The sequence below is a fragment of the Dermochelys coriacea genome, chromosome 1 (genome assembly GCF_009764565.3).
Source record: "Dermochelys coriacea isolate rDerCor1 chromosome 1, rDerCor1.pri.v4, whole genome shotgun sequence".
Lineage (NCBI taxonomy): Eukaryota > Metazoa > Chordata > Testudines > Dermochelyidae > Dermochelys > Dermochelys coriacea.
Window position 1 is genome coordinate 260,469,709 of NC_050068.2, and position 24,079 is coordinate 260,493,787.

General features: G+C 41.5%; 1 protein-coding gene across 9 annotated transcripts in view; it reads left to right on the forward strand.

Moving 5' to 3' along the window:
* Positions 1–24,079, forward strand: part of TNRC6B (trinucleotide repeat containing adaptor 6B) — a 239,845-nt gene that overhangs the window by 51,367 nt on the left and 164,399 nt on the right. For 7 of the 9 annotated variants that reach the window (XM_043501996.1, XM_043502012.1, XM_043501981.1 and 4 more), the window contains one exon: positions 20,826–20,893. The exons of 1 other annotated variant lie outside the window; for it this stretch is intronic. In XM_043501996.1, coding sequence (XP_043357931.1) covers positions 20,826–20,893 — 68 coding nt within the window. Of the gene's footprint in view, positions 1–20,762; positions 20,894–24,079 lie in introns of those variants that run through there. One more of the 9 variants, XM_043501989.1, reaches the window with a different exon arrangement.

Genomic DNA, 24,079 nt, shown 5'->3' on the forward strand with positions numbered 1-24,079 from the left:
CCACCGCTTCTGCTGCAACTCTGCTCTCATGAATCCACCTCACAGGTCCCCTCATTGTGCTCTATAAATATCTATTCTCATGGCATCCGTCGTCATCCACCACTTCTGCTGCAGCTCTGCTCTCCTGCAGACGCCATGCCACGGCAAGCATGGAGCCCGTTCAGATCACTGAGGCAGTTATGAGCATTGTAAACACCTTGCACATTATCCTGCAGTATGTGCAGAACCAGAACCTGCAAAAGCAGGCGAGGAGGCGACGGTAGCGCAGTGACGAGAGTGATGAGGACATGGACACAGACTTCTCTCAAAGCACGGGCCCGGGCAGTTTGGTCATCCTGGTGGCAATGGGTCAGGCTCATGCCACGGAATGCTGATTCTGGGCCTGGGAAACGAGCACAGACTGGTGGAACTGCATAGTGTTGCAGGTCTGGGATGATTCCCAATGGCTGCGAAACTTTCGCATGCGTAAGGGCACTTTCATGGAACTTTGACTTGCTTTCCCCTGCCCTGAAGCGCAAGAATACCAAGATGAGAGCAGCCCTCCCACTTGAGAAGTGAGTGGCGATAGACCTCTGGAAACTTGCAATACCAGCCACCGGTCAATCGGGAATCAATTTGGATTGGGCAAATCTACTGTGGGGGCTGCTGTGATCCAAGTAGCCAGTGCAATCACTGAGCTGCTGCTATCAAGGGTAGTGACTCTGGGAAATGTGCAGGTCATAGTGAATGGCTTTGCTGCAATGGGATTTGCTAACTGTGGTGGGGCAATAGATGGAACGTATATCCCTATCTTGGGATTGGACCACCTTGGCAGCCAGTACGTAAACTGCAAGGGGTACTTTTCAATGGTGCTGCAAACACTGGTGGATCCCAAGGGATGTTTCACCAACATCAATGTGGGATGGCTGGGAAAGGTACATGACGCTCACATCTTCAGGAACTCTGGTCTGTTTGAACAGCTGCAGAAAGGGACTTCTTCCCAAACCCGAGAGAGGAGGGAAGGACAAGGCCACACTGCACTTCAAAACTTATTAAATGCCAGCATTCTGTTGCTTGGGCAGTCCTCTGGGGTGGAGTGGTGGGTGCCCGGAGGAGGCCCCTCTTGGTGTTCTTGGGCATCTGGGTGAGGAGGCTATGGAACTTGGGGAGGAGGGCAGGCGGTTATACAGGGGCTGCATTGGCGGTCTGTGCTCCTGCTGCCTTTCCTGCAGCTCCACCAGATGCCGGAGCGTATCAATTTGATCCCCTAGTAGCCTCAGCATTGCATCCTGCCTCCTCTCATCTTGCTCGTCCTTCCTGTCCTTGCGTTCATTTTCTGCTTTCCTGGACTCTGCCATTGTGTGCCTCCGTGCATTCTGCTGAGTTCTTTCAGTGCGGGAGGACTGCATAAGCTCTAAGAACGTTTCATCGTAAGTGCGGTTTTTTTCGCCTTCTAATCTGCCCTAGCCTCTGGGATGGAGATGATGGGGGGGGAGCGTTGAAACATTTGCAGCTGCGGGAGGAAAAAAAGGGAGAGTAGTATTTAAAAAGACACATTTTAGAGAACAATGAGTAGATTCTTTCACAGTGAACCAAGTTGTTATTACATAGCACATGTGCTTTCGGTACAAGGTCGCATTTTGCCTCTTGTATTGAGAGCCTGCCGATTTGGTGTGAGACATCACACGTGTTCGGCTGGGCAACAGAATTCGGCTTGCAGGCAGCCATGGTAAGGCAAAGGGTTTTGACTTCTTCAACCTTCATAACATGTGGGAACGGTTTCAAACAGCAGCGGCATCCTTTCCCATACCAAACACCCGTTGGGTTGGCCATTTTAAAAGGAGGGGCTGTACTGGCTGCAAATGCATCCTAAGTTTTCAGGGAAAATTAATCATTAAACACGTTTGCTTTTAAACCGTGTATTATATTTACAAAGGTACCTTCTGTGACTTCATGGTCCGGGAGCCTGCCTTGGGAGGGTTGGGAGGGTATTGGTTCCAGGATGATGAACAGTTCCTGGCTTTGGGGAGAATGGTTTCTCCGCTTGCCTGCTGTGCGCTATTCTCATCCTCGTCCTCCCCAAAATCCTCATGCCTGTTGCGTGAGACTCCCCCCTTGCAGGTGTCCACGGACAGGGGTTGGGTAGTAGTAGAGGCGCTCCCTAGAATTGCATGCAGCTCATCATAGAAGCAGCATATCTAGGGCTCTGACCCGGAAAGGCAGTTTGCCTCTTTGGTAGGCTTGCCTGAGCTCCTTAATTTTCATGCGGCACTGCTGCGGGTCCCTGTTGTAGCCTCTGTCCATTATGCCCTTGGAGATTTTGGCAAATATATTGGCATTTCTTTTTTTGGAACGGAGTTCTGAGACGGATTCGTCGCCCCATACAGTGATCAGATCCAGTACCTCCCTTTCGGTCCATGCTGGAGCTCTTTTACGATTCTGAGACTGCATGGTCACCTGTGCTGATGAGCTCGCCACACTGGCCAAATAGAAAATGAAATTCAAAAGTTCCCAGGGCTTTTCCTGTCTACCTGGCTAGTGCATCTGAGTTGAAAGTTCTGTCCAGAGTGGTCACAATGGAGCACTGTGAGATAGCTCCTGGAGGCCAATACCTTCGAATTGCGTCCGCACTACCCCAAATTCGACCCGGCGATGTCTATTTCAGTGCTAATCCCCTCGTCGGGGAGGAGTATAGGAATTGATTTTAAGTGCCCTTTAAGTCAACAAAAATGGCTTCATTGTGTGGATGGGTGCTAGGTTAAATCGATCTAACGCTGCTAAATTTGACCTAAACTTGTAGTGTAGACCAGGGCTAAGTCTACATCAAGATAGTTGAGGGAAGTACCTTTTGTTTCACTACACAGAGGAGTTAATACTAAGAGCCTGTCACCCTTTCAGTCTTATTGAAGCCTCCTGTTCACCTAAAACTAAAATTAAAGGAAGCTAGCATTTTTACTGAAAAACAGCTCTTTGGGTTATAAAACTATTTCTGCTTTATTTTTAAGGTGATGTGTTTATGCCATTAAATGGATGCTCCGTTGCTTTCCAGTAGAAGCCTCGATTTACTAAAAAAAAAAAAAAAAAGTATTGGACTACATGTTTGCGGTTGATCTTTGGACTGTTTTAGTCAAGCTGTTCAGGATTACTGTATAGACAACACTTCTATTCTGTAATTCTCAAGTGTTCCTTTACCATAACACTTGCAGGAGGAAACTAAAATTTCCAATTCAAATAATATCTTTAGAGTATTTCCAGCACTGGCAGGAGATTTTTTTTTTAGTTGTATTACAAGTCTATTAAACAACAAAGTTTAAACTGTATTTTCTGATAATTACTGTAACCTTTTTCATGCTTGTAAATGTTGAGCATTTAGCATTTAAAGCAGTCCTGTGATGTGTAGCTCTGTTTTTCTGGATTGTGTTGATTCTCTGGGACTGTGGGAAAAGAGGGGAAAAATGCAAGTTCAAACCATTTGTTAATTCTTTCTGGCTGAAATGTTAAGTGCAGGGCCTTCTAGGATCTGTAGACAGAGTGCCAGCTCAATGTTTGTGATGGTGGTGTTGGTCTTCTACTGAGGGTAGGAGAGGAAGGGGAGAATGGTACGTCTACTGCTCTGTTGGCAGTTATATGAATGTCTCATGATTCAGAGTTTTGCCATAAGTATTTACAAAATAGCGTTTCAGCTGAAGACAGAGGTGCTAACTGAAATTGTAATGACTCTAGGCAGCTTTTCAATGCACTCTCTCTACACTTGCCATTTCAAGGCAGATGAAAGTGAGTATTAACCCCTCCCCCCCCCCAAAAAAAGTAATCTGGAAATATTGACTTGCCCTTATTCTTGTTTTGGTTCTCTCTATAGTGCTGCACATCAAGCCCTCTTGAGAAACTTTCCTGTAGATCTATCTGCTGCTGCTTTACTTCCTTTCCATTTACCCACCTGTTCTGATTTATCAGCCTGTAATATCCCCATATGTTGTTATTTTCCTGTCCTTATCTCTGTGATTCACTCCAGTTTTGCTACCCTTCTGGCGTCTGAGTAGAATCCTGCAGTTAAGACTGGATGCTTTTGATTTTTTTTTTTTTTTTTTTTAAGTGCTGTTCAGGATTGTCTCTCTGATTTGTAAGTCAAGAACTATTCACACCCCTTTTAGTGTGTTGGAGCTGAAAAAAATATATTGACCCATATTTAGATGTTTCTCAAATGGCTACGTAACTGTGGTCAGTTCATGTATCTACTGGTAGTAAAGCACACACAGAAGGTTAGCCTTGTTAACATTTGTAATTTTTTCTAGCTGAGAAATTGCAAATTATAACATTTGTAAACAAAAGCTTAGAATTTTTTTCTGAAGTGGGTCTGAAAAACAGAGTTTTGCTACCTGGCTGTACAGGTGTTTAGGAAGATGGGGACTGAACTAACCATACTGAGCTATGCTATGACAAGATCAATAATAAATGTGGAAAAGGCAGAAGTGTTCAATAAATATTTCTGTTCTGTATTTGGGGAAAACACAGATGATGCGGTCTCATCATGTGGTCATAACACTCCATTACACCAGTGTTTCCCAAACTTGGGACGCCGCTTGTGCAGGGAAAGCCCCTGGTGGGCCGGGCCGGTTTGTTTACCTGCCGCGTCCGCAGGTTCGGCCGATCGCGGCTCCCACTGGACGCGGTTTGCCGCTCCAGGCCAATGGGGGCTGTGGTGAACTGCGGTCAGTGGGAGCCCGCGATCGGCCGAACCTGCGGATGCGGCAGGTAAACAAACCAGCCCGGCCTGCCAGGGGCTTTCCCTGAACAAGTGGCGTTCCAAGTTTGGGAAACACTGCATTACACTACTATCTCTAGAGGATGTTACACAGAAGCTACTAAAGGTAGACATTTTTAAATCAGAAGGTCCAGATAATTTGCATCCAAGAGTTTTAAAAGAGGAGCATGAGATGCTTTCTGAACCATCGGTGTTGATTTTCAATAAGATTTGGAGCACTGAACCTGTGATGACTCTAGGCAGCTTTTCAATGCACTCTCTACAGTTGTCATTTCAAGGCAGGTGAAAGTGAGTATTAACTAAAATAAAATAAAATAAATAAATGTGGAAATATTGACTTGCTCCTTGGAGTTGAAGTTGGAGAAAATTGGAAGAAAGCTAATGTTGTGTCAAGTTTTAAAAGGGGGAAATGAGATGACCCAGGTAATCAGATGCCTGTCAGTCAGACATCAATCCCAGGCAAGATAATGGAGTGGCTGATAGGGCACTTGATCAATAAAGAATTAAGAGGGGAATGTAATTAATGCCAGTCAACATGGATTTATGGAAAACTGATCCTGTCAAGTTAACTTGATATCTTTTTTTGATGAGATTACAAGTTTGATAAAGGTAGTAGTGTGAAGGGAATATACTGAGACTTATGTAAGGCATTTGACTTGGGCACGACATTTTGATTTAAAAAAAAGTAGAATGGTATAAAATGAACAATGCACACTTTGAATGAATTAAAAACTGGCTAACTGATAGAACCCACAGATCACCACACCTATCTTGATAGATTGGTAACCACCCTCAAACATACCAAGAAATCTGTTATCTGTAACCAGGAACTCAGATACAGAATATACACTGAGGAGAAAGTCTAGGATATCCACCTTAGCACACTGAAAACAGCCTTCACCAAACACGGACACTCCACCAGAGAAGTTGATTGCATCATTGAACAGGCCACCCAAATACTCCGTGAGAACCTACTTCAATACAGAAACAAAATCCCTTCCAATTGCACACCCCTATTTATCACCTACCACCTAACACTGGAACTATAGGGGTTATCATCAAATAGCTACAACCCATACTCAGTGGGGACCCTATCCTGAAAGAAACCTTGCTGAAACCCCCTCTTTCTAACCTACAAACAATAACAAAAAAAAACCCAACCTCTCCAAGTTTCTCATCAGAAACAAGCTTCCCAGAGATCAGGACAAACCAACTCAAAGTGGCAACAGACCCTGCCAGAACAACAGATGTAAAAACTACTACAATGATAATCATCCCCCACAACACACCTTTCAAGATCCATGGGTCCTACATGTGCCTGTTGCAACATGTGGTGTAGTTCATCCAGGACAAAAACACCATATCACCTGTGGTGAACACTTTTCACGAAGTGATCACTCTACATCTGATCTGTCAGTCCTCAGCCTCAAAGGAAACCTGCACAAGACTTTCAAAAGATGAGCCTGGGAGCTTAAATTCATATCTTTTCTAGACACTAAAAATCATGACTGAATAGAGACATGTGATTTATTCTTATTGAAGCAATCTATAACCCACTAAGAACCCTCCTTTTTCCCACCTTCCCAAGGACTGAAGATTTGTTAACAGACCACTTCAGCGGTCCCTTGAAATATGTTAACTGCTTATACTAAACAATCTGTTCCCCTGTGTATTTAGCTGTGACACTGAGTACGTTTCCCAAATGTGAAGAAGAATTCTGGGTAAGCTTGAAAGCTTGTCTCTCTCTAACAGAAGTTGGTTCAAAAAAGATCTCTCCCACCATGTCTCTTTAATATCCTGGGACTAACACGGCTACAACAACACTGCATAGATCTCAAAATGTAACTGAAAACTGGGAATGGTCATCAAGTGGATGCGTTTCCTGTGGAGTCCCGCAGGGATCAGTTTTTGGCTCTATGCTATAACACCTTTATCAATGATCTGGAAGAAAACATAAAATCATCACTTATGTTTGCAGATGGCACAAAAAGTGGTAAATAATGATGCGGACAGGTCACTGATTCAGAACCATCTAGATCACTTGGTAAACTGGCACAAGGAAACTATAGCCATTTTAGTACGGCTAAATGTAAATATATACATTGGGAACAAAGAATCTAAGCCATACTTACAGGATGTAGATTGTATCCTGGGAAGCAATGACTTTGAAAAAGATTTAGGGGTTGTGGCTGGTAATCAGTGGAACATGAGCTCCTGGTACGATGCTGTGGCGAAAAGATCAGATGTGATCATCGGATGCTTAAATAGAGGAATCTCAGGTAAGAGTTGAGGTTTTTATTTCTGTATTTGGCATCAGCAAGAAATACTGTGAATAGTTTTGGTGTCCACAATTGAAGAAGGATGTTGATAAATTGGGGAGAGTTCAGCGAAGATTCAAGAGGATGATTAAAGGATTAGAAAACATACCTTATTTTGGGAGACTTGGGGAGATCCATCTGTTTAGCTTAAAAAGAGAAGGTTAGGGGGTGACTTAATTACAATCTCTAAGCATCAACATGGGTAACAAATATTTAATAATGGGCTCTTCAATATAGCAGAAAAAGGTATAACATGATCCAATGGCTGGAAGTTGAAGCTAGAAAAATTCAGACAGGAAATAAAGTATAAACCATTGGAACAATTTACCGAGAGTTGTGGTGGGTTCTCCCCCATGGACAATTTTTATATTAAGATTGGATGTTTTTCTAAAGGATCTGCTCTAGGAATTATTTTTGGGAAGTTCTGTGGCCTGTGCTATGCAGGACATCAGACTAGATGGCCACAATGTTCCTTTCTGGTTTTAGAGTTTATGAATCTATGCTCAGCTCTTGTGAGATTAAATATCACTTGACAGAGATAATATCATAAAAGCTGGTGCTTTTATTAATTTGGCCAGTCACTATATAGGGCTTTAAAAAGCTAGAGTACTAAGGAAGCAAAGGGGAGAGTCTGTTTGATGTTCCTACCATATGAAAAGACTCCTGTGGACTAAGATGATAAAATTGTTATAAAATGAAATAGGGTAATTTGCAGGATAAATTTGAGGAAAGATTTTTTGAAAGGGCTGCTGTAAATGTCTAGCCTTGTCAAGCAACAACTAAACTGAAATGTAGTTTGAAGGGTCTGTAAACAGGTTGCAAAAATTGTTTAGGGTGGTAGAAAGGTGCATAAGAATTAAGAGTTAAATTAAGCAAACAAAATATAGGTTGAGTATCAGTCACTGTTTCTTAGTGGTGCCATGTATTATGCTGGGAAATAGTCTCCCAAGTAGAGTGGTGGAAATCACAAAATGTGGGTCATTTAAAACTGGTATAGATGGAGCACTAGGAAATTGTTTCCCACGGTATATCTTGCATTGAGTTTATAGGTGGATGTGGCCTAGATGACCACAGCAGGGCTTTTCGTTTCTAATGTCTGATAACTTCATGTGTGGACATTGCACCAGCGTGCAGTGAAATGCTTGCTTTAGGGGACAGTTAATAAGAGGAAGCTGCCATATATGGAGAACCTCTCAATTTGGAGGGGGAGTGATGCTCTGGAAGAGACTAAATGGGAGGGAAAGGAGATGTTGGTTTGCTGACAAGAACAGGTTAGCAAATTCTGTTCTTGTTATTGTGAGCTCCAGGGTGGGAGACGTGCTTTTAGCAGGTGTCCTCCTCCTACTTTATTTATTTATTTATTTATTTGAAAAAATAAATGTTTTTCACTAGAACCATTGAGCCACATTTACTATCTCTTCTGATCCTTTTTTGTATTGGACCCTCTATTTAGTGTGACTGATTTTAATTGTGTTGGAAGGTGGCCTTTCATGTTTTTGTTGTAGTTTATCTTGGACAGAATGCAGCTTTGAAATTACTATTATTACAACCATTGAAGAACTGTGGCTTATAATGCTGCCCTGCCCTCCAAAATTAAGCTAGCATTGGATAACGAAATAATGACTTGTAAGAGGTGGCACTCTGTAAATACTCCTGTAAGGTGCCCAGAGTTTAAAAGAGGGGGATGGATGGGCTGAATCTGACTCTGAGGACTGGGAGGAGCAGTTTCTCCATCCTAGAGTTCACTAAAGCACACTGTCAATTAAAGATGGTGTCGAAATTCAGATACTCATTACAGCAGGATTCAAGCAAGTGATTTTGAATATAACCAGAACCTGCATGGTAAAAGGCTTTAAAATTCTTCCATCTTAGTCTGACACTTTTTAGGAAATTAAAACTCATGGGTTAGATGTAAAATGATCCTGATTGCTCAGACTAATGAGGAAATATTCTGCTATGTTCTGAACAAAGAGGAAGAAGCCATGGTAGGAAGGGATTGCAATAACTTGAATTTTGTGATTACAAAACTCAGTGTTTTATAGATTTCAAGGTCAGAAGGGACCATTGTGATAATCTAGTCCATTGGTACCCAAACTTTTTTCCTCTCGCACTCTCCCTTACCAGTAATGGAATGTGTCTGCGCCGCCTCTCCCTGGGGTGGAGTCGTAGTTGGGGTGGAGGTGGAGCAGGACTGAGTTGCGCTCACTCCCTGCCTTCCCCCACTGATCTAGTCTGACCTGTACAGCACAGGACATAGAATGTCCCAAAAATAATTCCCAAAGCATATCTTTGTAGAAAAATCTTGATTTTAAAATTGCCAGTGGTGGAGAATCACAATGAACTGTGGTAAATTGCTCCAGTGGTTAATTAATCTTGCTGTTAAAAAATTATGCCTTATTTCCAGTCTGAATTTATCTAAGTTTCAAGTTCCAGCCATTTGATCTTGCTGTATATCTTTCTCTGCTAGGCTGAAGAGCCCATTTTTAAACATCTGTTCCCCATGTAGATACTTACAGACTGTGATCAAATCCCCCTTAACATTCCCTTTTTTAAAAGCTAAATAGATTGAGCTCCCTGAGCTTGTCACTATAAGCATTGTTTTATAATCCTTTAATCATTCTCATGGCTCCTCTCTGAACTCTCTCCAATTTATCAACATCCTTCTTGAATTGTGGACACTAGAACTGGACACAGCATTACAGCAGCAATTACACCAGTGCAAACTACAGAGGTGAAACAACCTCTCTACTTCTACTCAAGAGTCCCCTGTTTATGCATCCAAGGATTGTGTTAGCCCTTTTGGCCACAGCTTCACATGTTCACCTGATTAGCCACCATTTTCAGAGTCACTGCTTCCCAGATAGACTCCTCCATCTAGTAACTTAAGTATGTCCGACATTCTTTTTTCCTAGATGTATACATTTATATTAAAACGCATATTATTTGCTTGCCCCTCAGTTGAGTCCAGTTTACCGAGCGATCCCAATCTGACTATCTGTGACCTGTCTCTTCATTATTTACCATTTCCCCCAATATTTGTGTCATCCAAAAACTTCATCAGTGATTTCATGTTTCCTTCCAGGTCACTGTTTAAATAGAATGGAGCCAAGAACCAAACCACTGCAGGACACTATTAGAAGCACACCCACTCAATGATGATTCCCTTTTTACGGTTACGTTTTGGGACTTATCAGTTAGCCAGTTTTTAATCCATTTAATATATGCTGTAAAGGAGCTGACTCACCCCTGCGGCATCTCCTGCTGGTTGTTGGGAATTAGCTCTTTTCCAGCCTGGAGTGCCGTCTGCAAGCCAGTGATCCGCACAGCTCTGGCCCCTGTGTCCTGCACAGACCCCGGTCCTCCTTTCTCTGGGGTTCTTCCCCCTGGCAGTAGCCCCACACTCTGCCTCTGGATCTCCACTTCCTGGGGAATCCCCAACCCGCTATCCCCTCCTTGCCTCCGTTTGGGCTACTGCCAGTCATCCCCAAGCCCCCGCTCCCTGGGGTAGACTGCAATGTAAAGGCCACTCATCATAGGCAAGGGGGTTCGGACCTGCTGCCTTCCTCTGCCTCCCAATACCTCTGTGGGCCTTAGACCTGGCCCTATAGCCTGGGGAGTTGCCAGTCTGGAGTGCCCCCGCTCAGCCTGCTCCTTCCCCAGCACTGCACCACCTGCAGTACTCTGTCAGGCAGGCAGGCAGGCCCTGCTCTCTCCCAGCTGGGAGAGAGACTCCTTGGGCCTTTGGCTCACAGCCTTTTTATACAGGCCAGCTGGGGTCTGATTGGGGCGTGGCCCAGCTGTGGCTGCTTCCCCAATCAGCCAGCCACAGCCCTCTCCAGGGCTGCTTTTAACCCCTTCTTTTTTAGGAGCAGGGTAGCCACCCCGCTACACATGCCATTTTAATTTTGTATCAATATAGTTTTTTAATCAAAATGCCATCCGGTACTACATCAACACTATTATCTTTATCAACCAAACTTGTAATCTCATCAAAAGAAAATATGTGAATGTGACAGGTCTGTTTTCCATAAACCAGTAGATATTCTCAGAGGCTGCTTATGGGATCGGTCCTCTGCACGTGGCTTGGGCAGCTGAATGCCTATCTTTCATAGTTTTGTGAATCACTCTGGGGCTTATGTGGGAGAGAGGCATCTGGACAGCTAGAGTGAGACAGCAGTGTGCATGCTCGGAAGAAAAAAGTTTGGGCACAGAGTTTGGGCTTTTGCAGGGCTAGGCAGCAGCTGAATGTGAGTTTTGTGAATTGCAGTGGTGCCTAAAATGGGATTTAGGCACCGAAGTACCTCTTAAAGCTCTAGCCTGGTCCCAAAACCAATGATCTAAGAGACCCTTCTTCCCCATCCTACACCAGGAAAGACTTGAACTTGAACATGAGGGAGCTGCCAGTAGGTACCTCTGTAGGATCCTTCACTCTGGAATTCTCTCCCCACTCTTTGGTCTGCCAGACCTAGCAGGCAAACTACAAAACCCATCTTCTCAGGCATTTGCAGAAGTCTGGAAATGCCTTTTTGGTAGCTTTTGTGGTACGGACATATTATTAGGATGGAAGACCAACAAATTATGAAATGTTTTCTCCAAGGAATTCTGCTACACATCCAGCAATGACATGGTCGCCAAAAGCTTCAGTTGTCTCTCCCAAAATGTTTACCTTCTACATAGGTAAAATACAGATGAAGGAGAGTAGAGAGGTAAGCAACATAAAAGTAGACGTGATCTAGGTGATACGTGGTATACATTTAGTTAGTTCCACCCTTCTGGGCTTTCTGTTTAATATTAAATTATTTTTCTTCCATTTGATTCTGACCCTACTGTTCCTTTTTGCCAGATTGTTTGCACTATCCTTCACCCTCCTCCACACACTTTTTTGCACCATCTTCCCAGACCACAGACATAGACCTTGATCTTCATCAGCTAGATGTCAAAGTAAAACAAATTACTGTGATCTAGCCAAGAAACCACAGACATTCAGACACCTGTGGAATAGGATAGGTTATTGAGGGATGCTGTATCCAGTCCTTCAGTGATGATAAATAACTGTCCACTATCACTGATTGATTCTTATAGATATAAATTGAACCGCTGGAAGGCAGACCCCAGCCACATCTATTAATCACCAAAGCAACAACTCATGGTCCATGCTATCAAAAGCATCTGAGAAGCTCAGCATGACCAAATTGGCTAACTGTTTGAACAGGGCTTAAAAAATTTGACACCTACTAGCCTGAGACTTAAGCCTATTAAATAGGGTGAAAAATACCATTGCTGCTATGACCCCAGCAGTGTAAACTAAAAAAATAGATGTGTACTGTACAGTAAATTCTCACTTAACGTTGTCCTAGTTAATGTTGTTATGTTGCTGATCAATTAGAGAACATGCTCGTTTAAAGTTGCACAATGCTCCCTTATAACGTTGTTTGGCAGCCACCTGCTTTGTACACTTCTTGCAGGAAGAGCAGCCTGTTGGAGCGAGCTGGTGGCGACTTGGAACCAGGGTGAACCGGCAGCCCGTGTATCAGCTCCCCTAAATTCCCTGTGCGGTAGCTGCCCAGCAGGCTATCAGTTGCCAGGCAATTCAGCTTTCCCTCCCTGCCACTGCCATGTGCTGTTCCTACCCTCTGCCTTGGAACTGCTCCCAGGAGCCCCCAACTTGGGGGGGGACGAGGGGTGCTAATGTCATTTGAGACTGTGAATGTCTTTTTTTTGTTTGTTTTAATACTAACAAAATATATGCATGCATCCACACTAAAGTAAACAAAATGTTATGTGTAGAGAATGGATTGTAAGCTCTTTAGGGACAAAGACCATCTTTTTGTTGTGTGTTTTGTATGGCTCCTAATACAATGGGGTCCTAGTCCATGTCTAGAACGCCTCAGAAATACAATAATAATAATAATTAATAATAATGTTAATGGAGAAGAGGGTGTCAGCTATAAAGGCTGCAGGAAATGGTGGATCTTCTCCCTTACAAGCTCTCACATTCAGCACATTTTTTGTACCGTGTGTGTGTGTGTGTGTGGTGAAGTGGTTCCCTAAAATATTCCTGAATGCTGTCTGAAGAAGCCTAGACACTGAAGCTTTTCAAGTGTCTTCTCCAGGTACTCAAATTGTAGTTAATTTAAAATCAAATGCTTCTAAATTAACCAATTTAGTGGATAATGGAAAACTTTTACAGTATAATATTACTTTGCACTTAAGTAATGTGGACTGTAAATTTTCTGGGGCATGGACTGTCTTCTTCTCTGTATAGCACTGTGGGGCCCTGAGTCTTGATTATCGTTCATTCATGGATCTCAAGGTGCTTAACATTAAGCCTCTTAGACCCTTGTATGGTAGGTAAGTAGTAACGTATCCATTTTAGAGGTGGAACATAGAAGTTGTGACTTGCTCAAGGTCACATGGTGAGTTACTGACAAAATTAGAGGGAGAACCTCAAGTTCTGGTCCTTGATTATAAACACTACACAATCCTTCTTCTCAGTGTGTTTTGATGTTAACCCACTCACCTTTGGATTTTGCTATGTCTGTTTCAGTGAGCCATATTCAGTCTTGTCCACATTAGAAAAATTATTACCTATATTACAGAAAGTGCCTGCTACAGTACAGCTTCACTAATAATAGGAAGACCAAAGCTGTAGTATAGACAGGACTTGCGCATTTTTTTTGCCACCATGTCATGAGAACCTGCTCTGAATGAGCTTTTTGTTAATATTCTGGTTAATCATAGTATCAAAGGACTGGAAGAGACCTTGAGAGGTCATCTAGTTCAGTTCCCTGCACTCATGGCAGGACTAAGTATTATCCAGTATCTGAACCTCATTTATACTAGCAACTTAGTACTGGTGTAGCTGCGTTGTTGTTGGTTGTCATAGTATTGGAACTAATTTTATGTTGTTGTTGTTTTAATGTAGTTGCACCCTCTGAGGATGCATCTACATGGAGAACTTTTGTAAATTCTCCCTCCTCTTTGGTCTGGCAGTGCTAGATGAAAATGCTTGTACTTGTCTATAATTGTGCTTTCAACATTTCTGTCACCAATGCTAGGTAAATAAAGTGGGGGGGAAAACGTTTTGTGTAAACTAGCAATCTCCACACTGCAGATTATCCAAGATATCCCTGACTTGGCCTCTGGTCAGGTCAGGTGGAGATAATATGCCAATATGCTCTTCTCCTTTTATGATGGTTCATAAGCTGTATCTATGTGGTATGTATTGACAAGTTCTTCCACTATTCCTCTAGCACTGGTGCAGTTCTATTAGTGTTGGCAACAGAAGGAGCACTAGTGACCAGTTGCTGACATTTTAGTCAGAGCACATCTGAGTAATGCAGTAGAGAAAATACTGGTGGCCCATCTACAATAGCACTCTTGATGTTGCTAGTGCCTAGGAAATGCATCAGTGTTAGAGCAACAGTAGGAGAATTTGAGAAGAACCTCAATGTTGAAGACAAGGTTATAAAATTTGGAGCTTCATTTGTTTTAATCTAATGTAAAACCTTAGCAGCAGTTTGCTTGCTGGACTTTTAAAAATGTTTATCATATGTAGCTGTTCCTCATGGAGGTATAGTGATAGGTCAAATATGAAGCTTTTAGTTCATGTGTTTTTGAGCTCTTGTTGAGTAAAAAGTCCCTAAAATATTTTCAGAACTCTTTCATCCACTTGTTTAATGCAAATGGTTGAACAGATTTCCTCCATGGAAAATTAGAGCCCTAAAAGAGGACTTTTTAGAGAGGTGAATGAGTGGGAACAGTGTTGTTTTTTTTAAATTGAACCTTGCAAGCAACCTTAACTATATGTAAGAATATATATTTTTCTCTTTATTCAGATATCCTTATTTTTTCTCTGCTGATTAAATAGCTTTTCATTGTAAGCCTAATGTTCGTGTTTGCTTTTAACAACTATCCCTTCCTTAAGTTCTTCTGAAAACAGTTCTTCCAGTTGAGAGTTCTCCTATACGCTCTCTAAAGTAGAGATTTAGGAGATTTCCTTTTGCAAGATGTTGAGGTTAATTGGAAAAAGATGTCTTAGAAACATCAGAGTTTGGGGAAATGTAGTCTTTCACTGTTGTAGTTTTCTTATGTTTTTGGTTCATTCTGTCTGCAACAACTTGGACTAAAAACTTCAGATTTATTTTATTCATTTCCCATCTTCAATGAGAACTAATGGATTTGAATATTTTTACCAAGTGTAGGTAGCTTAAAGTTTCATATGAATTAAACTTTTGGAAAAACAATATCAGGCTCTAGCAGAACTTGTACATTTTGGTTAAATCTTTAGATCAGCACTGACAGCTGAACTTTTTATGTTTTTAAAAAGTTGGTTTCATCATGACAATAGTCTTGAAGTAACCAGAATGCTAGAATTAAATGTCTGTCACATTGTTTTTTTCCTAAAAATAGCAGGTTATTAATATCTTGCCTCAGCTGCCTGAAGTCCTATCTTCTTGGCTGCCAGCATCTTCAAGCTTGCACCCATACCTTCCAATGCATGCTCTTCAGATTCTTGATCTTAGAATCAATGACTCCCCAGCTGCAGCCCTGTTAAGAGAAACTCAATGCGTCAGCCAGCTCCTGTCCCTTTCCTGCTTCTCTTCACTCCTCTGGAGGTGGAGTGGATACGGCTATGCTTCTTTAGCAGCAGGATTTTCAAAAATCTTCAGTCCTATTCTTTTTCCCACCACTCCCCTCCCCTTCCAAATCCCCCATGCACTCTCCACCTTTGGCAGTGGTGCTTGTTACATCAAAGTCAAAAAAGAGAGAGAAAAGATCACAGAATCTTTGATTTCTGTGAACTCCAAGACAATTTTCCTTCCCTGCCTATCATGCAAGACAAAATAGGCTGAGGACTTAGAATGTACTATTATGTATGGATTCAAATGGTTGGTGTGTTGCTGCCACAAATCACATCATATCATGGAAGCACAGCAAGGAGGCTGGGCTTCAACTTCCTTAGAAAGAGAGGGCATAAGCACTAGTCTTGGCATTGTCAGGGCACAGTAAAAGGATATTGAGAGGCTTGCTGGGGAGTAAAAGGAGGCAGAGTGAGTGGGGACACATGGGACTGTGGGTGGGATCGGAAGGCTTGGAGGGGTGAGTCTCAAAGCCTGCCCTCAGCCAAGTGTAACCCAAGGAAGGAAATGGCATATCTTGTGCATACATCCTTCTCCTTCTCCATTCTGTTGGTTTCACACTTTCAGTACAGAAGGTAAGCACCTCCTCCACATTCACACCACAGCAGATATAACTGTTGGGTGCCAGAGTGCATGACACAACTTCTTTCCCTTGGTCATGCATATTCTGTGGAATTTAAAAACTCCACCAGCTGAACTAGTTGGGTTGCAGGAATTTATTATAGTGAAAATAAAACCTAAACAAAGCTTTCACAGGTCTGTGTTTCAAAAGAATGCCTAAAATATAGGAAATCCACTGACAAAGCTCTGTTAAAATAGAATGAATACATCTGTCCCCTGTGTGTATTCATAATGCTGTTGGTCTGCTTTGGTGACAGATATTTTACTACCTGTCATCCCTGCAGAAACAACCCAGCTATAAGGATATGAACAAGAGTCTCTTCTGGCTTTGTGCATAATCAAAGTTCCAATTGCAGAGTCTCCTGTGCACAACTCCATTGTTTTCAAATTATGTGCTCAGTTACCTTTGTGCAAATCCCAATTGAAGGCAGATATAACAGAGGGCAGCATGTGGCCTGCCAGAATTATTAGCAATGATGTATAAACCAGTGAGTGGGCTGGAGGAAAAATATTTTACTTGTGGAGTAAATTTGATCTGGAATTGTTAAAACACCACAAATTTGGAATTCCATAATGTCTTATTTTTTAATAAAGTCATTTTGAGTAGAATGAAATTTCAGAGTTACAAATATATACCAGTTAAATGTCTATAAAATGTTATTTCCAACAGCAATTGTTCAAAAGCTAAGAAATTTGGAGCCAAGATTCTGCAAACTATGTAGGAACATAAAATTGCCAGACCAAATCAGACATGTAGTTTGCCTAGTCCAGTATTTTATATCCAACCATTGCCAGTAGTAAGTACCAAATGCTTTGGAGGAAGATGCAAGAAACCACCTACCAGATAATTCTGGAATGACCAGTTCATAGAACTTTCTAGTCCCTCACAGAGGTTTGCTTATGCCCTGACGCATGGGAGTTATCCCTCCTATTTTTTAAATCATCTCTAACGTATCTGTGATTGTTCTATCCATATAGGAATATCTAACTTTTAAAAATCCTTCTAAGCACATGGCCTCAATGATTTATTTTGGCAGTGAATTTCACAAGTTATTTTTTTACACCATGTATAATTTCCTTCTCTATTTTAAATTGGTGTTTTTTCAATATAATTGAATGTCATCTTGTCCTGAGAGGTGGCCAAAAGTGGCACCCATTTTAATTCCTCTACACCATTTGCAGTTCTGTATCTCTCATGTGTCTCATATGTTTTGAGAGAAGACGAACAATCCTAGTGTTTTCAGTCTTTCGTCATATGGAAGTTTTCTCATACTTCTAAACATTTTCGTTGCATCTCTAAACCCCGACTATTTCAGCTATGGTTGTTTTTTTTGTTTTGTTTTTGTTTGGTGGTGGTTTTTTTTGATCGAGTGACCAGAACTAAATACAGTATTCTGGAAAAGGGCATACCATTGATTTACATGATGTTACAATAATGTCAGTGTTACTTTCCAGACTATTCTTTATGGATCCTAATATTTGTCTTTTTTTGATTATGCAAAGCAGAGATTTTCATTGAGCTTTCTACAGTGAAGTGGAAGTCCTCTTTCTGACCAGTTAATTTAAAATGCTGTAATGTGTTCCTTCCTGTGTGTACTACATTGTATTTCTCAACACAGAATTGAAGCTGCCACTGTGCTGCCCACTCACACAGCTTTGTTAGGTCCCTCTGAAGTTCCCTTGTTTTCTCTAGTTTTGATTAACCTAAGTAAATGTCATCTGCAAACTTTGTCACCTCCCTATTCACCCCCTTTTCCAGTTGATTGATATTCAATTTATATCAAAGAATCTCTATCCTTGTATAGATCCATGGGGCATCGTACTCTTAACGTTTTGCTATATTATTTACCGTTTATTCCTACTTTTTGTCTGTTGGCCAGTTTCTCATCTGTGCTGGTACTTTTATCTTTCACTCCATAACTGCTTAATTTTTCTAATAGCTTCTTGTGAGAAACTTTGCGCAAGGATTTTTGTAAGTCTAAATAAATTGTTAGGCACTTTTCTCCATTATCTTGTGGACATACTCAGATAATTTTAATGCATCAAAAAGGCCTGATTTTTTTTTCTTTAGAGAAATGGTCCCTTATCATACCATGCATGTCTAGGTATTTTATAATTCTATTTTAAATTACAATTTCAAGCAATTTTCCTGGTACCTGAAGCTCCGTGGTCATAGATCACTCCTGATGTCTTTTAAGCTTCCAACATTTGCTACCTTTGACACTTCAGATTTCATTCTTAAATTCTGTCAGGACATTCAGGTCCTAGTGACTTGCTGCTCTTTAGTTTATGAATTTGTATAAATTCCTCCTCTAGGATTAAGTCTAAGAAAGAGATCTCCCCTGCATTCCTTTGGTTAAAAAATAATCACTTTGCTTCTATGAAATGTTCTTATCCTTCCTTTAATTGCTCATTTTACTCCTCCTCTCTCAGGCTTTCTGCTTCTCATATATTTAAAGACTTCCTTTTGTCTTTATTTGCTCTTCAAATTCCCACTTTTCTCTCCTAATTTCCATTTTATATTTTACCTGCCATAATTTTCTCCTTTCTATTGGCCTCTATAGGAGTGAATTTGCATTTTATAAAAGATGTCAGTTTAGCTTAACTCTGACCCTATATAAATATCTGTCCTATCTATCCAGTTCTTCTCTCCAAATTACTATGCCCTGATTTCCAAGACCACAAACCCTCCCCCCATTTTCTGTACATACAGATTTCAGATTTCATATTGGCAACAGACCTTTCCCAATCCACCTGAACATATATCGAAAAACATACTAAAAATCTTTCCTTTTGTTTCTGTATTGCATATGAATACCTTCTTCCGTGTGCCATTACACTGTGCCAGAGAATTTCACTGCACAATAAAAAGTAGAAACTCTATTACATCTACCTCCTTCATCCACTCCATAGGTCTTTAAGACCCCAAACTCCATAATGGATGGGAGTTATGCTTGTTTGCAAAACTATAGTGCTGAATTTCCTGGCTTTCAAGCATTTTTTAAAAATAACTACAATGATGATTTAAATAGTCACTGTTGTAAATATGTATTAATCTTAAACATGTTTTGTTTGGGAGTATATGTTTATTGAACATCACTTCTTGCTTATAGCTCATTGATCTTTTATAGTGCATCTGTGGTCTTGTTTAGGAGTACTAGTCTACCTAGACAATAATGTTGCTTCTCTTGTCCCTCTAAAATGTCATCTTTGGATATTCAGACAGTGCCTCTCATAAGTGATTTTTTTTTTGGTCACTGCTCGACAGTATTGAGGTACGAATGGGGGTACCTGTTGTTTTTTTCAAAACTACTAAAGCAGGTTATCCTTACCTCCTGTATTAATGCTCTTCCCCCCTACCCCCAGTTTCAAACAGTGGATCACAGGTTTCTCTTTTGGGTATCATTCAGTTGATTTTATCTGTCATCTGCTGATGGTGTCTACAAGCCTATATCAAGTATTGCAGTGTGGCTCGCTTACTTCACATGGTGTGTAAGGTTGCTAAATGTGCATGTGTTGGTGTTTTATATAGAGAACCCTGCAAATCTGTGGATACCCTTTTTATATCTGTGCATGTGGATATCCACGGACCATTTTTGCAGATTGGAGATCAGATGCAGATACAAATTTTGTATCCATGAAGGGGTCTATTTATATATAATACATTTATGTGGGGTTTTTATATAAAGGTGAAATATTCTGCTGCCAGTGCAGGAAATTCTAGCTGAGAGAGGTAATTGAATGATGATTGATTAGATGTAGTGTTTGGGTGCTCTGATTTCCTTGCCTAAGAAATGGTTTAAAATACACACTGGAATTGTGGAGAAGAATACAAGTTAATTAAACAGAAAACTTCCTTAGTGTCCCTTGAATCTTCTATCATGAGAGCCAGAGGAAATGCCTTCCTTATGCTATCACTGGAACAGCATTCGTTTGAAGGCTCGCCTGGGCTTTTTCTTCCAGTGGCTACAGTATGTGGCTGTATGCATATGGACAAGTCTTTTTTTAATACAAAAGTTATTTTTCACAAAATATACTCTGTTTTTACAGTACCCTCCATTCCCGGATCCCAAAGTCCTTTAAAAATGTTAAAGATGTTGTGAGGTAGATAAGTATTTTTATTCCCAGTTTACATATAGGGAAGCTGAAGTAGAAGGATGAAGTGCTTGGCCAAGGCTACACAGGAAGTCCATGACAGAGCTAGGTACAGAATCCAGATCTCCTAACTACTGCTGATTTGCTTTAGCCATTAAACCATCCTTCCTCTCTCGGAAGCTCTTATTTTGTTATACACACAGGCATTCTGGAAATTGTGCTATAGAATGATACCACTATAAGAGGAATGAAGGTGTGCATTAATTGTTTAGAATCTAGACGGTCTGTTCTGGACCAGTCATTGAAATAAAGTGGCCACACTGAGTTGTGATATGTGGAAAAAGAACAAGTTAGGGTGACATGCACTTTGCTTCACCAATTTCTGACCTGCAATGCTTGCCTTTGCAGATGGAACATGAGGATTTTGTAATGGAAGGGCATGGCAAGACTCCACCTCCTGGTGAAGAAAACAAACAGTGAGTCTCACGTTTATTTAAAAAGGGCCTTACCATAGTAAATGGTGGGAAGCACTCTTGTTTAAACGTGCTGGAAGCATTGGTTGTTCTTGGGGTGCTCGCCCTTGGTTTCTTAAATACACATTTCATAGTAGCTAGTGACTGAAAAGTCAGTGTGCTGATTTGCCTTAAATTCTGAAACACAAAATTCTGCTTTGTACATTCTGCAGTGGGCTAATCTGAATTTGTAGTTAAAGGATTAATGGTGTTACAAAGCTAGAGCTGAGAAAGTGAACTCACTTTACCAGTGGAAATGTGTATATGAAGCTTTACATGTTCCTTGTCTGGTGAAACCACTGTGAAATGCACCAAAAGAAGAGTTTGCTCATTGTCAACCCTTGGTGTGCATCTGGTAGATTGGTGCTCCCTGAAATGTGAATGTTACTTTATTTAAAATAAATTTCCAGAAAGGAACTGGAATTGTAAATGAAATGTCCTTTACGGGATGGACCATTTAGATGCTGGCCTTTTATGGTTTGAGGAAAAAGGAAATGTAATAAAACAAGAAAGCGACTCATTTTTATTAAGAAAGTGCATGGAGAAAATAGAAAAGGAGTACTTGTGGCACCTTAGAGACTAACAAATTTATTAGAGCATAAGCTTTCGTGAGCTACAGCTCACTTCATCGGATGCATTTGGTGGAAAAAACAGAGGAGAGATTTATATACACACACAGAGAGAACATGAAACAATGGGTTTATCATACACACTGTAAGGAGAGTGATCACTTAAGATAAGCCATCACCAACAGCAGGGGGGGAAAGGAGGAAAACCTTTCATGGTGACAAGCAGGTAGGCTAATTCCAGCAATTAACAAGAATATCAGAGGAACAGAGGGGGGTGGGGTGGGAGGGAGAAATACCATGGGGAAATAGAAAAGGAGTACTTGTGGCACCTTAGAGACTAACAAATTTATTAGAGCATAAGCTTTCGTGAGCTACAGCTCACTTCATCGGATGCATTTGGTGGAAAAAACAGAGGAGAGATTTATATACACACACAGAGAGAACATGAAACAATGGGTTTATCATACACACTGTAAGGAGAGTGATCACTTAAGATAAGCCATCACCAACAGCAGGGGGGGAAAGGAGGAAAACCTTTCATGGTGACAAGCAGGTAGGCTAATTCCAGCAGTTAACAAGAATATCAGAGGGACAGTGGGGGGTGGGGTGGGAGGGAGAAATACCATGGGGAAATAGTTTTACTTTGTGTAATGACTCATCCATTCCCAGTCTCTATTCAAGCCTAAGTTAATTGTATCCAGTTTGCAAATTAATTCCAATTCAGCAGTCTCTCGTTGGAGTCTGTTTTTGAAGCTTTTTTGTTGAAGTATAGCCACTCTTAGGTCTGTGATCGAGTGACCAGAGAGATTGAAGTGTTCTCCAACTGGTTTTTGAATGTTATAATTCTTGACGTCTGATTTGTGTCCATTCATTCTTTTACGTAGAGACTGTCCAGTTTGGCCAATGTACATGGCAGAGGGGCATTGCTGGCACATGATGGCATATATCACATTGGTAGATGCGCAGGTGAAGGAGCCTCTGATAGTGTGGCTGATGTGATTAGGCCCTATGATGGTATCCCCTGAATAGATATGTGGACAGAGTTGGCAACGGGCTTTGTTGCAAGGATAGGTTCCTGGGTTAGTGGTTCTGTTGTGTGGTGTGTGGTTGCTGGTGAGTATTTGCTTCAGATTGGGGGGCTGTCTGTAAGCAAGGACTGGTCTGTCTCCCAAGATCTGAGAGAGCGATGGCTCGTCCTTCAGGATAGGTTGTAGATCCTTGATGATGCGTTGGAGAGGTTTTAGTTGGGGGCTGAAGGTGATGGCTAGTGGCGTTCTGTTGTTTTCTTTGTTGGGCCTGTCCTGTAGTAGGTGACTTCTGGGTACTCTTCTGGCTCTGTCAATCTGTTTCTTCACTTCAGCAGGTGGGTATTGTAGTTGTAGGAATGCATAATAATGAATGCAATACCCACCTGCTGAAGTGAAGAAACAGATTGACAGAGCCAGAAGAGTACCCAGAAGTCACCTACTACAGGACAGGCCCAACAAAGAAAACAACAGAACGCCACTAGCCATCACCTTCAGCCCCCAACTGAAACCTCTCCAACGCATCATCAAGGATCTACAACCTATCCTGAAGGACGAGCCATCGCTCTCTCAGAACTTGGAAGACAGACCAGTCCTTGCTTACAGACAGCCCCCCAATCTGAAGCAAATACTCACCAGCAACCACACACCACACAACAGAACCACTAACCCAGGAACCTATCCTTGCAACAAAGCCCGTTGCCAACTCTGTCCACATATCTATTCAGGGGATACCATCATAGGGCCTAATCACATCAGCCACACTATCAGAGGCTCCTTCACCTGCGCATCTACCAATGTGATATATGCCATCATGTGCCAGCAATGCCCCTCTGCCATGTACATTGGCCAAACTGGACAGTCTCTACGTAGAAGAATGAATGGACACAAATCAGACGTCAAGAATTATAACATTCAAAAACCAGTTGGAGAACACTTCAATCTCTCTGGTCACTCGATCACAGACCTAAGAGTGGCTATACTTCAACAAAAAAGCTTCAAAAACAGACTCCAACGAGAGACTGCTGAATTGGAATTAATTTGCAAACTGGATACAATTAATTTAGGCTTGAATAGAGACTGGGAATGGATGAGTCATTACACAAAGTAAAACTATTTCCCCATGGTATTTCTCCCTCCCACCCCACCCCCCACTGTTCCTCTGATATTCTTGTTAACTGCTGGAATTAGCCTACCTGCTTGTCACCATGAAAGGTTTTCCTCCTTTCCCCCCCCTGCTGTTGGTGATGGCTTATCTTAAGTGATCACTCTCCTTACAGTGTGTATGATAAACCCATTGTTTCATGTTCTCTGTGTGTGTGTGTATATAAATCTCTCCTCTGTTTTTTCCACCAAATGCATCCGATGAAGTGAGCTGTAGCTCACGAAAGCTTATGCTCTAATAAATTTGTTAGTCTCTAAGGTGCCACAAGTACTCCTTTTCTTTTTGCGAATACAGACTAACACGGCTGCTACTCTGAAACATGGAGAAAATGTGTCTCTAAGTACTTTTTGGTGGAAATCTAGAAACCTTTCTTTGGTTGGGGGAGGGCAAA